Source organism: Labrus bergylta, chromosome 22, assembly GCF_963930695.1.
Source record: "Labrus bergylta chromosome 22, fLabBer1.1, whole genome shotgun sequence".
NCBI lineage: Eukaryota > Metazoa > Chordata > Actinopteri > Labriformes > Labridae > Labrus > Labrus bergylta.
The window spans coordinates 12,861,752-12,876,069 of record NC_089216.1 but is presented as its reverse complement, the minus strand read 5'-3'; the positions used below and the strand labels follow the sequence as shown (position 1 = coordinate 12,876,069).

The window sequence follows — 14,318 nt, the reverse complement described above, 5'->3', positions numbered from 1 at the left end:
TTTGATGAATTCAGTTTATTAATCCCAACTAGAGAGCATTTTGCACACAGAAAAAAACTTGAAGTAGATCTGCAAAAAACAAAAAAAACACGGTGAGACAATCATCTGTCACCTTCAGACACATTCTTACACTGTACAACATCCTTTCAAATGCACATGATATTATCCCTTATTTAACCAGCAGCATGCTGAGTAAGTACTCTACAGGACTGTGGCTTAAACAGCAGCATTGTTTGTCCCCATAGAAGTTAACGTGAAGGCAAGAATGTGCAGAACTAACTTAAGTTTGATAAATGCTTGAACACACTTTGATGGAAAGGATTATAGTTACTATACAAGAGATGATTTCTTAGAAGTTTCAGGTTTATTTTCAACACTTACAGTTAATGAGTTACCCTTCAACAGAGGTGACGGACATTTGCATTGCAGGACTGAAGTCGTCTTAAAAAAACAAAAGCTCAAACCTCTCGTGAAGTTTTGAAGCTCTGTGGACCGGTTTGTAAGGCTTGAGGTTTATTGCTCCTGGCACTAATGTTTCTGTGATGAGCATGGAGTAAGCTTATTCAACATGCAGAAAGGCATTAATGAACATAAACACCACACTGGTATATACATTTGATCTTGACTAGTGTGTAAAGAAGTGAAAACATTACAGAAGGAAAAAAATCACACCTGTTGTTTCGAATACAAAGTTACATAGATGAGTTCACAGATTCTTTTGTTGACTGGCATCCAATGTTGTAGTTCGTACCGAGAAAACAAAAATACCATCACTTACTGCTTACTACAATCATTATGTAACGACTGAATAGATGATCAGCTACAGTCATGAGGGCTGAGAGACAGCCGACTGGAAGCTTCACATTTGAGTCATCAGCTGTTTTACATGCAGATAAGAGTGGGGAAGAAGTCCATGTCCTGTCACCCACTGACGATTTTAAATCCATTTCTGTTCACATACATTTAAGCTCAAATTGAGAACAACATCCCAAAGTGCTGAAACCTTGAGTTGTGTTTGAATAAATATATTGGTAGGGTTCAAAGAGATTGAAAATAAATACAATTGAAATATCTCAGCACGACGCTACAGACTAGGATTCACTGAGCCTCTGGTTGATGATACAACTGAGAGCCTGTAGTTAAGTTTCACTGATTAAAACGTGTGATGAAGCACTGATGGTGATAATCAACTTGTCTGAGAGGACTAGGCATACATGACCGAGAGCCTGCTTAAGAGATCCAGAAAGTTTTAAAAAAAAAACAAAAGAAAAAAAAACCGGACAGACATGGAGATATGAGGGGAGTGTGTTGCGTTTAGAATCCCAGAGGGTGAGGAGCCACCACACCACCGTTCTGCACCACGGCAGAAGAGATGGCCTGCAGGTTCTTGAACAGCTGTTTGGACTCACTGGAGTGCAGAGCCTTCAGGTCTCGCACGATCCTGTCGTAGGCCTGAAGAAAGGGAACATTCAGTGAGTTCCTTTTTTTTTCTTCTTAAAATCATTTCTTAAGATGACAGCAGCTACGTTGGGCAGCGAGACTGAAGGTGCATGTACTGTTAGGCATTTACACTAGTCTTGAAAATCCAAAATATTCTGTGATTGACGTAGCATTAGCTTCATTAGCTTGTCATTCCTTTTTTTCTGCAGATAGTTGATGACAGAGAATTGAAATAGGGCTGTATTTGTTTATGGTTTTATTGTTATTGCATAGCAAAAGTCTGAATTTACAGCAATAAATATTAAAGATTTTTTTTCATAAAAGAAGCTTTGATTTTTCATTGAGCATGTGTACTATTTCTATCAAACCGTGCAGCCTTTAAAAGGGCTCAAAAGCGTTGTTCCAGAAGTAAAAACCCAATTTATTTACTTCATAGCCAATTTGATTATTAGCCATAATGTCATAACCATCCAAAGTAGACTGACCACAAGCTAACCGTGTGTGAAACGAACGTATATGCTCGTGTGAAAGATACAAGTCAGTATATCAACCTCGATTTAAGAAAAACATGGTTCAACCTCCTGATAGAAAGATTTTGTAAAATGTCAATGGAGGATCTGAATGGGGAAATATACTTCCGGAACCAGAGCTGCCAAAAAAAGTTGGTGGTCACTGTTGATTGAAGCCACTCTCATGTATGTTAAGTATATGCCAAAGCTAGCTAGCTGAAAGCTAACTGAGTTTAGCATATAGAGCAGACAGAAGGGCACACAGCTAGCTCGGCACTGTCCAGGCAACATGCCAGCCATTCAGCATTTCTATCAAAGCAGTCATGATAGTTATAATGGTAAGTATCTCATTTTAAAAGCTGGACCTTAATAGTACTTTTCAAAGAAAAAAAAAAAGACCAGTAAACGACTGGCAATCTAATCCCGTTACTGATTTTCTTTCTCAATCTATCATATGAGTTTCCTCATGCAGGCAGACATGTTTCAGGCTTTGACTGAGCTCTTACCTCCACACACCAGGTCTCACACAGAACCTTCTCATGCTGAGCTGAGGGAGAGCCCCGACTCAGAGAGCGTGAAGCTCTGCAGGGGAAATAAGAAACACAAAAGAAATGTCAAGTTCAGGAAGTGTAGGTGTGGAAATGAGGGATAAAAGTTGTCAAAAAGCCTGTGAGTGGGAGTAAATAAAAAAAAAAGTTAGAGAGGGAGAGTTTTATTTGCTATAGTTTGAGTGTCTGTGTACCTGGACAGAACAGTAATCATGGCGTAGAGGTCGATGGCACTGTCTGCCACTCTCTTCAGTACAAACTGTTCATCTGCAACAAAAGAAATGGATTATTGAGATGAGGTTTAACACCATTACATAAAGTGAAAGAAGTAACCACAAAGTGCTATCACTTGTACACCTATCACACACTCACCGATGATCTTCTTGCCATGTTTTATCAGCAGGTCCTCGATGACTCCTCCGAACTGCTCGATGGCTTTTGTGGTCTAGATATTGAAATGGAAAAATGACTTACGTTACTTTGGAAAAAATAAGCAACAAGAAGGAAATAAACTTGCTTTCAGTTAGACCCAAAACTGTACGTGCCCAGCAAACTGTCACTAAGACATCTTTCCAAAGGGGCTTTTCTCTGAGCCCCTGAATCATTGGCCTTTAAAAAAGGAAAATGTTTGAAACACAGAAATACAAAAAAACTGTAACACACCAGTTCTCCGCTGTGTGCGAGCTCAGGATGAACAGTCCCCTGCAGGGTCAGTCCTGTCCCCAGTCCTGCCTTTCTACAGAGACAATGAAGGGAGACAAAAGGTGTTAAAAGTCGTCAGTGGAGGTACAATCACACTTTTTTTTTTTTTTACATTCATAGTGTGGGGTAGCACAACTGGACCATTTTCAATCCTGTTCTACACTGGATGTGTTCTACGCAGTGTCGATGGGTCATGACATGTTATTCTAAGCACATTTAAGATAAGGTTCAAATGTCCTACAAACACTTTTAGGTTCATTCTTGTAATTCTACTGTTCAGAGCACTGTCTGTTCTTCCTGCAGGTCAGTGTTAATGCCTTTATAGAAAATGTGGGCAGGACAAAAAACAAAAAGAAATTAGCAGTCACAGAACGATCAAAACAAGCTCAGAAAGCACTTAAAATCCTCTTCACACACTGAGCTCAGCACTAACTCAGCTGCTATGGGAAGCTTTCAGTCTCTAAAGAGTGAAGAGTGCGGGGAATTGTGACAATGAGTCGTCTTTGAGCATTTGCTCACCAAACCTAGAGCTGCATCGATTTCTTTATGTCTTTTAGCTCTAATGTAATGGAGGATTGAATGAAAAGAACAATATACTGGATGCTTTTACAATGTGAAATCATGGAATGTAAGAATGACATTAAAGTCAGTAAACCAGATTCAGCATGTATCATACGTGACAAAGGAAGTCCCTGTCTCCCACCGCTGTGACAGGAGGAGACAGAAAAGAGAGAGTGAAGTGTGTGTGCATGTGGAAACCTTTTGGCTCTCTTGGTGAGTTCTCCAGCGAGCAGCCCAGCGTTGCCGATGGGGTTCTTCAGGGCCTTCTGTAAGCTCTTCAGCTGGGTGCCAGCACTCTACAGGGAGGAACACAAGATTCATCAGCAACAGAGCTAATTCTTAAAAGCCCTGACAACATGTTCATCAGTCAACTCCATTCTGCAATCTATCTGCAGCCTTCATTGTGGAGAAATCCCTGAGTGTTCTGGCCGCATCTGAAGAGTTCAAATAAGCCACAGAGGAAGAAAAGTATCTGTGATGTTCTCGGTGTTGTTCTTTGATGTGCCGACCCTTCATAATTACGTAAAGCCATGCATGTGTTGTATTATGACGTTATGTACGAGAGGTAACAGTGCTCAGGCCCGGTTAGTCCTGGAGCAGTGTGAGCGCAGGAGAGTGGGGGAATGGGGAGGGGCAATCAGGCTTCAGCACAGTACAGGACAACTGGGCTCAGTGTGATTGCACCCTATCTAAAGCTTCTTCTGCAGCATTAAGTGGAAAAACAAACAATGCAGTGATCAAGCAAAAATCTTTTTTTTTGTATTGGCGATGTTTTAAAGTATTGGGCTTCAAACTAATGACTCTGGGCCAATGTTGATGTGTTTGGAGTGCTTTATAAGACGAAAACAAACAGACCACAGGTCCCTGGTGTAGAATAACTACTGTATAGAGAAGTTGCAACTCAGAAGATGCAACGGCTTCTCATAAAAAAAGTACATGGGAAGTAATGTTGAGAGTTTCAGACAGCAAGCAGAAAGAAGAAAAAAAAAAACTTCCTCTCTGCAAGACATCTGTACTTTTCCACCCAGACGTTTTTCAGATCTCTGAGTCAGAGAGAGGAAACACTATCAGAGAACTTTACCTGGAAGCCATTGAGGGCCACAAAGAGCCTCAGGATATCGTTGGTGCCCTCGAAGATACGGAAGATTCTCAGATCCCTCATCACTCGCTCCACTCCGGCATCCTGCAAACGCAGAACAACATGATGACTCTGTACTTTTGTGTGATAGAGTAAAGCCAAACGACAACTGAAATAATCACATTTATCTGTACATCACTGTTGAGAGAGAGAATGAAGCTAATCAAGCATTTCTCAGAATACTCTGCTGTGACCTTCCCTCTTGATTTCAGTCCTTTAAATCTTTATATAAGCCCATTTGTATTTTCATATTGAGTAAGAAAACTACAAAACAAGCTGGGTGAAGGATCAAATATCTGACAGAAACAGGAGCTCTGTCAGTAAGCATCGTGCACGAGTTTCTGCATGTGAAAGTGACAGTTGTTATTTGAAGCTGCAAAGTTGATGCATTTCTGGCCGTGAGAGCAGAAATGAAAATGTTCAGGGATTATTTCTGACTCTTTGCTGAAATGAAACTGTGAGTCAAAATGTGTATTGTGAGCATTCAAGGCTGTCATATCGATGCCCCCCCTCCCCCCTTCCTTCCTTTGACACACACACATGTTCACATTAACCTCTAAAAACATGAAGTGGGCAGAATAACAAAAACATTAGCACGATAATAAGTGCAAGGTTTAAATGGCACAACTCTAGGAATGTCTTTGCGTGTTCATTGTTCTGTTGTGAAAGAAAGTTGCATTTAATTGTCAGCCAAATGTAAGTGTGATTTTGAAGTGTTCCATGACTGATCAAAAGTTTCCATTGAGAAACTAGCAAAGCGTCTGTACCAGAGGTGGCGTCTAGTTTATTTTAAGCAGAGCGACACTTTGTTAACATGACAGTCACCCCTCTGGGGACATGCCCCCGTACCCTCAGCTGGCTTGTACCGGTCTATTCTAGAGAACTGATGTGTTTTTTACCTGATAGAAAAAACAATGTCCTCATTGTGGTATCTCACCGGACACAGTATACCACAATGGCATGGTGGCTGATTATTGTGAAACTACAAAAACACTCAATGTCATGAAGAACACACAACAACAGAGCAGGCGTGATGTTTTTTTTGTCTCAATGAATGTTTATTCTGTTTCTGATTTGTTTTCCCCACATTAAATCAGCTGTTAAAAGTTGTTTTGTAGTTCACCTCTCATTCTTGCTCGATTTAAACTTGACTCTGACTCTTGTCCTGCTTATAAACTGCTGATGTATAGCCATGGCTGATTGTGTGAATCCATGCTGTGTAGAAGTCGTAGCACACTTTAGTGAGTAGTGTTCAGCAGTGCAATCATGCATCAGGAACTAGTTCATTACTTTAGAAACTATTTAAACCTGGTAAGATTTTTAAATTTAAAAAAAAAGATTCCAGGGTTTCCTACAGGTTCAAATAAGTAAGAGAAAATAAGAAATAAGAGAATGTGAGCAAACCAAGCATGAACCAATACCTTAAAGATCGCTCAACATGTGTTGCTCAACAATATTCCACCGGGTTGTCGATGCAAAAAAAAAAAAAAACTTTTTTAATTTTTTTAATGAAAGACCAAAAATAAAACTAGTTTAACTTCTAGGGTCTAATGTTTTTAGTCATGCAGCTTCACACTGGTTCCCTGATTTGTGTTCAACAGGACGTGGACTTAGTGCTCACCTTCATGTATCCCATGCCGCCCATAACCTGCACACACTCATCAGTCACTTCCCAGGCTGCTTCCTGTCACAGCGGAAGTAGAAAGAGAGGACACAGAGAGATGCAGGTGAGTTTTTTCTTGGCTAAACACAAACTCAAAAAATCATGTTAGTTCAGAAAACAAGCCTGGAGGCGTTTACTTCCGCTCCTCAAGGCTTCAGGCTTCCACAAAATAAGGAACATTGTAAACATTATGCAAGAGGTGCAGGACTTCCCTGAACCCTCACTTGTGTAAGAAGTCAATTACTGTACGATAAAAAAAAAAGAGATAAAAGTACAGAAACATGGAAGATATTTCTTAAATGGGCGCAATCGGCCATTCTGGGACCCTTTAGCACTTCCGGTTTGCAAGTTAAATCAAAGAAACAGTGTTGTGAGTTCTTACAGAGGCAAAGATCTTGCTGATGGCAGCCTCGATCTGAAATTCAGTTGCTCCGCTGTCCATGTTGCCGCTGATCATGTAAGCCATTGACTGCAAAAATACAAAGGAAGTGAAGTCAGCATTATCCAATAACATCGGGTTACTTTGTATTATTGTGTAATGTTGCATAATCAAACAGCTTAAATATAAAGGGGCTATATGTTTAAAACATCCACACTAAAAAAGAGCTGATCAGCAAAGAAATAGACATAACTATTGATTATCTTTGTGCTTCTTTAAAACTAGGAGATGGAGCTTAACGAGTATATTGTGCCGCTGCATGGAGCCGCATATCTATAAAACAGGAAATACTGCCTGATGTTAGAGGAAGTGGTTTGGTCGAAGTAATCTGTATCAGCATATGACAAAAAAGCAGAGATAAATGTAAAAAACTGAATCAGCATGGTTTGTAAACTCTGACCTCAGTAACATACTGCAGCACAATCATGCGAGCGATCTTCTCCTGGATGGCGCCGTAGTTGTGGATCTTGTTTCCAAACTGGGTTCTGTTCACTGCGTGATCCACCTAGTGGAAAAGAGGAAGCATTGCAGTCACTGTCTGTCACACAGCACTCACACTTGCTCATCATTTCAGAGTTCAAACACTCTTTAAAGGACACTTTGTCTTTTGGTCCCTGTCTAAGTGTTTTTGTTTTTATTTTTCCTATGCATGAAGAGGAAGTGGGGTCATGCCGTCTGTAACCCAACACGTGAAGGGGGCGGGGCCAGAGTTGTGGTGCGTCTAACACTGAGGCAGAGGCTCGACATGTGTGACCACACAGTTTCTCTGGTTTCAAAACTGTAAACAACAATGGTAAAGATCAGTAAGCTGACAGTACAAACTCATGAAATGTCTGTCTTAATAATCAGAGGGGACAGTCGTGTGTATTTTATACCTACTTACTGGAAAAAATGAAATGAATGCACCTCTCTAACTTTATCTAAAAACTGTTTCCTCTTCACACCGAGCAACAGATTGATTTTCTTCACTTTCTGCACCTCTCTCTTTACACATTTCACTGAAGTCACCTTCATTCACAGCACTCTCCTAGGTACATTTAGAGAAGAATCCCAACAGTCATCAGCACTATTAGATTAAAAAAAAATGTCAGAATTAGTGCTGGGCGATATGGACCAAAACTCATCTTGATATTGTTAGTCCCTCGCGGCGCCTTCTTTTTGATGACCTGCTCAAGCCGATATAGCCGCGATAGCTTTAAAGCGCTACATGTATCGATAATGTCTTTGTTACATGAATGCCGTGCAGTACGGAGGATTTACATTTACTAAAATCAACGAGAACTTTAATGAGTCCCTTGTGTTGAAATCTTAAAAGTGCAACAACTTATTTGGCATTAGCTGCCTTCTGATCTGAAATTGACTGGACTGATTCCTGCACAGTAAAATGTGTGTCATGTGTCATCAGGTGTGAAGTGATGTCACTTCCCGACGCAAAATCACAACAACGTGCGAGTGTGTTTTAGCTCATCAGCACATGAGGCAGCTCATTTATTCTGTCTCTGCTGAGTGTTAGTCGTGTGTTTGTGTTACAGCATCAGTGACAACTTAAACCCGCGCAGAAAGAAGAAGAAACGTGAACAGAGCACGCTTCAACCTTTGGCGCCAGTAACCTCAGCAGGAAGTTGCGAGGTAGAGACACACCACAGTAGCTACTAGTCAGGGTGTTTCCCATAAACCCACACTGTGAAAAATACCAGACTAAGTGAGGTGTGACACAGACGATACAGATAATGAGTCTGTAAAATAAGCTCATCTTATCCTGCTTCAACTCTGTTTCTGAAGCTCGTCTACTCACAGCTTTAGCGATGACGCCCTTCATGGTGCCGGAGAGCGCCGCCGCCATGCCGAAGCGTCCGTTATTCAGAATGTTCATGGCCACCTTGAAACCCCCGCCCAGCTCGCCCAGCAGGCAATCGGCCGGCACGCGAACATTATCAAAATAGACCTCGGCTGTGTTGGATGCCTTGATGCCCATTTTCTTCTCTGGTGGACCGCTGTGGTGAAAATGGGGGGGGGGGGGGGGGGGGGGGGTAAATAAATATCACGCCACAGTCGAGGCCATTAAAAAGTGAATAAGGGGAGGGGGAAAAAGTGTGCTCACTGTGTCACTCCTCCAAAGCTCTTCTCCACGACGAAGGCAGAGATCTTGTCCTTCATCTCGCCGGTCTTTGGATCCTTCATGGGCGTCTTGGCGAACACGGTGAAGATTTCAGCAATGCCGCCATTGCTGAAAGGAGAAAAAGGGGGCCATCAGATATTGTAATAAAGACCTGCTACCAATTTAGTTGTTCAACTCCGCCCCCTTGTGGCGAAAGTAAAAACACACACTGATTAGGTCTAATGGTTCCTGTGTGTCCTCACCTGATCCAGATCTTGCTTCCGTTGAGGGTGAAGTACTTTCCACAGTCGGACTGGACTGCCACGGACCGGATGGAGGCGGCATCAGAGCCACTGGCCGGTTCAGTGAGGCAGAAGGCGGCTACATGCTCACCTGCAGAGATAACACACACACACACACAATACATAAAGTCTCTTCCCTTTTGTCTTATCTTAGAAACACATGAGCATGATGACACTGAAGGATCAGTCTGGATCGCTTTATTATTGTTAAAAAAGACTTCTTAAGCCTTTCAAGATTCTTATATTTGCAAAAGATGTCTGAAATGTTAATGCTGTGCAAATCTGCCATGTCAATACTCTGTATTTTGCAGTCCAAATGTAATATGTATCATCATGTCTGGCTGATCACGAAGGCATGAGCGGATATTAATCCAGTGCAAATATGCAAATCAGTGATGTGAGATGCGTTGGCACATTTTTTGTGTTTTTCTTTTTTGTGTTGTTTTGCCTGTCCCTCTTCTCAAAAATGAAAAAAGGCTGCATTGAAAACGTTGATAAAGATCCTCTATCGACACAGCACGGAGATGGATTCACACAGAAAAAGAAGCTTTAATCCACCAGAGGGGGCAAAATCTCAAATGATGCGCATTTGTGAGCCTTCAACATGCTCAAATTGATCATTTATTGCAACAAAAAAAAAAGGCATTTACTGCCTGATTTGTGTCAGTAACAGAACGGAGCAACAGAGCATAGGATGAGTGTGCTCTAAATATCCTGTTCTGAAAAGTACTGAAAACTGCTCGAAAGACCATGTCCAACGTTTAGAAGTATTTATGTCAGACTTCTTTTGGATTTCTTCGTCTTTCCCTTGGTTTGTGATTTTATGATCTGCCTTGCCTTTGTAACTTTGATTATAGATTTTCATCAATGAGCTGACAGTAAGAGACTTCACTTCATTACAACATCTGAGTCGGGAAGATTGTTCTCTACAATTTCTGTGAGTTTTTAAAGCAGATTTGAACTCCTCTCTTTTTATTTTTAGCCATTTGTCACAGTTATAGCTTTCACTTTATATGTGCACAATTAGAAGCATCCAGTTGAATTTCCTACAGATGAGACTGGAGGAAAGTGTGGGTTGTTATATTATAAGTGTTTACACGCCCTCTTTCATCTTTCATTCAGAACAACTATAAACACTTTGACGTCTTTTAGCTAAAGTCATCATGTCCCTTCTTTGATGGCATCACCAGGACGGTTTGAGCTGTTTTGCCGACCATAATTAAAAAGTATATATAAAAGCCTTATCCTAGCATGTTTGCTATTGATCAAAGAGCTACACGTTGTTTAGAAGATGCACATAAATCAAGACACTGACGACATGTAATACTGGTCTTCTTACCCGAGGCAAGCTTCGGCAGGTACTTCTCCTTCTGGGCTGGATTCCCAAAAAGCAGGATACCCTTGAATCCGATGGACTGGTGGGCACCCAGAGTGATGCCGACACCCAGATCATAGCTGCCGACGATCTCGACAAGACGGGCGTACTGTGATACGGATGATTGTATTAGACGCATTCACACAACAGCCTTCAGTTGACGTGTAACGCAGAGCAGATATGCAACTCGTGATCAAACCTGCGTGTTCGAGAGGCCGAGACCACCCAGGTCAGCGGGAACCTGCAGGCCAAAGGCCCCCATCTCCTTCAGGCCCTCCATGGTGTGATCCTCCACCTTCTCCAAGGCATCGTTCTTGGCGGCGTCATTCACCTCCTGCCAAAACACAAAGCGTGCCTGGGTCAGAATGAGAGATTTTGGAAAAGGCTGTGAACTTCAAGTCGGACAATTTATCTCAAGGAAAAAAAAAAGTTTGAAATTGACCTCGAAAAACTTGTTGACCGGCCCCACGAGCTCACGGAGAAACTGCTCCTGCTCGTCGTTCATGACTAAAGCACAAACACAAGTCAATGAACTACAGCAGACATGTTTTACACCTTCACAGAGCTTTTAAATGATTCATTCTTTCAAACACATATTAACACTTTATCATCCGTTATACCTGAGGGGTAGGGAAACACTTGGGCAGTCTGAATCTGGCCTTTGAAAAGGTTGACAGCGAAAGACTTGGATTCCTGTGGTTAAAAAAAAGGTCAAACAAAGACAGGAGTGTAAACAGTCAGTATGCACATGTCATGACACCCTCGGGTGCTTCCTTGTCAATAAAAGATGTTACGCTTGTTTAAACAGCAGTTCTGTAACATTCACGCTCTCATTCTACTGTATCTTTACTGAATCTATGTAATCTTTTGTATAAGTGTCCGTGTGACGAGCTTGAAGAGGAGACGATCACAACAAAGTGTAGCGCTCAAGATGTCTGATGTACAATGCAACCAGCTGTTGTTACGTTGCTATGGTAACTGGAGCTGCAGTTAGATAATAAGAGGACAATGTGTTTTAAATAGTTTTGATAACACATAAGAAGAAGAGAAAGGTAAATAACTTACAGTAACCACTGCCTTCTTTTCAACTTGAGCTGCAGCATCAGCGCCCACGGCCGCAGGTTTCTCCAGCACGGCCTGAAGGGAGAGGGTAGAGAACAGACAGAAAGCAAATAAGTTTAAAAAAAAAAAAAGAGCTTAAATAAACATTCAGTGAGTAATAATACACATTGTGTGTTTACTGAACCTACACTGCACGCTATCTGAGGAACATTCTTTGGAATGGAAATGCTGATCATTTAGAAAGCTAACACAAGCTAACCGCTGCTGTCTGGCACCGGGCCGTCCAGCAGAAAGCAGAACAATCCACGTGCGCGGGGGCGTGGGCCAAACAAAGGTTCGCGCTCATTTTAGAACGAGCGTTATCCACGGGCGATTAGCCTCACTATGGCTATATTTTTTTCTCTTTTTACGTCCGAAATATTCTCTGATTTGAATGGCGTCCAGTTGCTGAATTTGATCCACTCCTTAATTCACCTGCAGGCTGTCATTGGCTCCCTGCCCAGTAACGTCCTGAGTCAAACAGAACATCTAAATACACTCAGAGGACAGAGTCGCCACTGCACATGAACGGAGGCCCCTACGGGATGACTGAGCAGCATTACTTTACATAAGTCTATATATTTTACTCTTAAGGAAACAGCTACTGACTCTACCTTTAAGTGAAACAACGCTTAAAGATGACAGTGTGCTGTTCATCCCTGAAAATAACGGGCTCGTGATTCGAATCCGCAGTTACGAAACAATGAACTGATAATGTTTGTAATTCTAGCGAGGTCATCCCAAAAGTTTAAAAACAGTGTTTCCAGGACTTATAGGTCAGATCAGCTTCACACCCTCGATGACACCACTCTGTGTCACGATATTATCTGAAAGTGAAGGGTACTTTAAGATGGGAAAATGTGTTTGTCATCATAGGACAGATTATTTTTCAATCTATTATACAGAATAACCTCCAGAATAAACTGGTTTTTAAAACGACATGTTAACAAAGGTCAAGTATATCATCATACCACCACCGGTACAGTTGGGTACTACAAAAGTATTCTGTACTCAGTCAATAACACTTAATTACAGCAAGAAAAAAAGCAAAAGAAAAAAAGCATTGAAGCTCCCAATCCTATCAGTGCAACACATTTGTCACCACTTCTTACATCTTTGTCTTTTTGAGGACAGAAAAACGAAACATCAAATATGACTGCTGCTCATAAATAACATCTTGACAAACTCTTATCTGGCGGGCAAACAGCTGATAAAAGACTGAGGGATCATGGACTGGCCGCCACAGAGTCCAACACTGAATATAACTGATGTAGCACCTGGGCAGAGAAAACAACAAAAAGACAACCCTAACACGAACCACAAGATCACTGTTACACAAACAAATGTACACATGCGTCTAAGGCACTAATACAAAGTCGAAACTACGTCATCCATGTGGTACAGAGACACAAAACATAAACTTTTGTGTCACAAATCAAATCTGCATCGAGCATTTGTCCTGAACAACCAGTCACCCACTTTCATGGAGTCACCTTTATGGCACCATGTGACCAGTGAACTTTCCCCCACTTCCAGCAGGGGCTGTCAGTGTTATGTCAGCCAGCATCTAATGCCAAACAAGGACAACCAGCAGCCTCCTTATTATCACTCAAACACCGAGTATTTAACAAACAGGACATTATTATAATTGTCAGTGTGGTTTATAGTAAAATGCTGTTACCTCTGCAGCCTGGGATGCGTAGAGACGAGCACTTTGAGCAGCGACAGCAGCTCCTGCATGACGCTGACCTCTGTAGACACACAATTTGAAAAGGTGGTTTTTCACTAGTTTAAGTTCACAGTGAAGTTACACACCTGAAGCACGACTTTAAGCCTTACTTACCCGGACAGGACGGGAGGAATCCTGAGAATGGCGCCGCACAGGGCGGAAGACTGGCTCACTTTACGAAGCAGCATGATCCCGTTTGATCTTCAGAAACAAACCCAATATTTAGCTTTTAAACAGCTCAAAAAAAAAGGTCACCAAACAAAGACTGACACCAGAGAGATAAGCTAACAGGTAAATAGTCCGGTCAGGTAAGGAAGCTAGCAGCTAGCTACGTACAGTAATGACGCTGTCTTGTTTGGTAACTTGTTCAGCCTCTCGCTTAAAACAGGGAAACATAATAACCCACTTTATTGACTTAAATAAAACAAACACAAAGGATATCAATGTGTAGTTCTTACCTGAGCAAAATTAAAGTATGACACGTCCCGCTATGTCAGCGCTGGATCAGACTGTTCCTCCAAATGACCCACTACAGTTTTACCTAATTTTGTCTGCAAATGCAAAGCTGGGTTCCCCGGATGCAGCCTGTCACGCCGAAGTGCTCCATGGGATATGTAGTTTTTAAAGACATGTTCTGATGAATGGTTCTTTCTGTGATTCCTGTATTTCTGTTCATTGTTGTTGAAGTGTTTTATGTCTGAAACCCTGTAATT

At 41.7% G+C, this 14,318-nt stretch overlaps 1 protein-coding gene across 1 annotated transcript; it reads right to left on the bottom strand.

Annotated features, from left to right (window-relative positions):
* On the bottom strand, positions 1–14,213 carry acadvl (acyl-CoA dehydrogenase very long chain). Its single transcript, XM_020629174.3, has 21 exons — positions 14,064–14,213; positions 13,720–13,806; positions 13,558–13,627; positions 11,841–11,912; positions 11,396–11,468; positions 11,218–11,282; positions 10,975–11,109; positions 10,740–10,884; positions 9,362–9,491; positions 9,102–9,227; positions 8,796–8,994; positions 7,401–7,505; positions 6,944–7,030; positions 6,520–6,582; positions 4,842–4,943; positions 3,959–4,056; positions 3,161–3,233; positions 2,870–2,942; positions 2,692–2,764; positions 2,456–2,531; positions 1–1,452 (listed from the first exon to the last, which is right to left on the bottom strand). Exons 2-21 carry the CDS (start codon positions 13,791–13,793, stop codon positions 1,315–1,317), a joined length of 1,977 nt encoding a protein of 658 aa, XP_020484830.2. The 5' UTR covers positions 13,794–13,806; positions 14,064–14,213; the 3' UTR covers positions 1–1,314.
* Positions 14,214–14,318: the final 105 nt, after the last annotated feature.

Excerpts from the sequence above, each read along its gene's own strand:
- acadvl (XM_020629174.3), bottom strand. The coding sequence starts at position 13,793 with ATGCTGCTTCGTAAAGTGAGCCAGTCTTCCGCCCTGTGCGGCGCCATT. Across the intron at positions 13,628-13,719 it reads ATTCCTCCCGTCCTGTCCGG|AGGTCAGCGTCATGCAGGAG; the intron begins GTAAGTAAGGCT and ends GTGTGTCTACAG. Across the intron at positions 11,469-11,840 it reads AAAAGAAGGCAGTGGTTACT|GAATCCAAGTCTTTCGCTGT; the intron begins GTAAGTTATTTA and ends TTTTAACCACAG.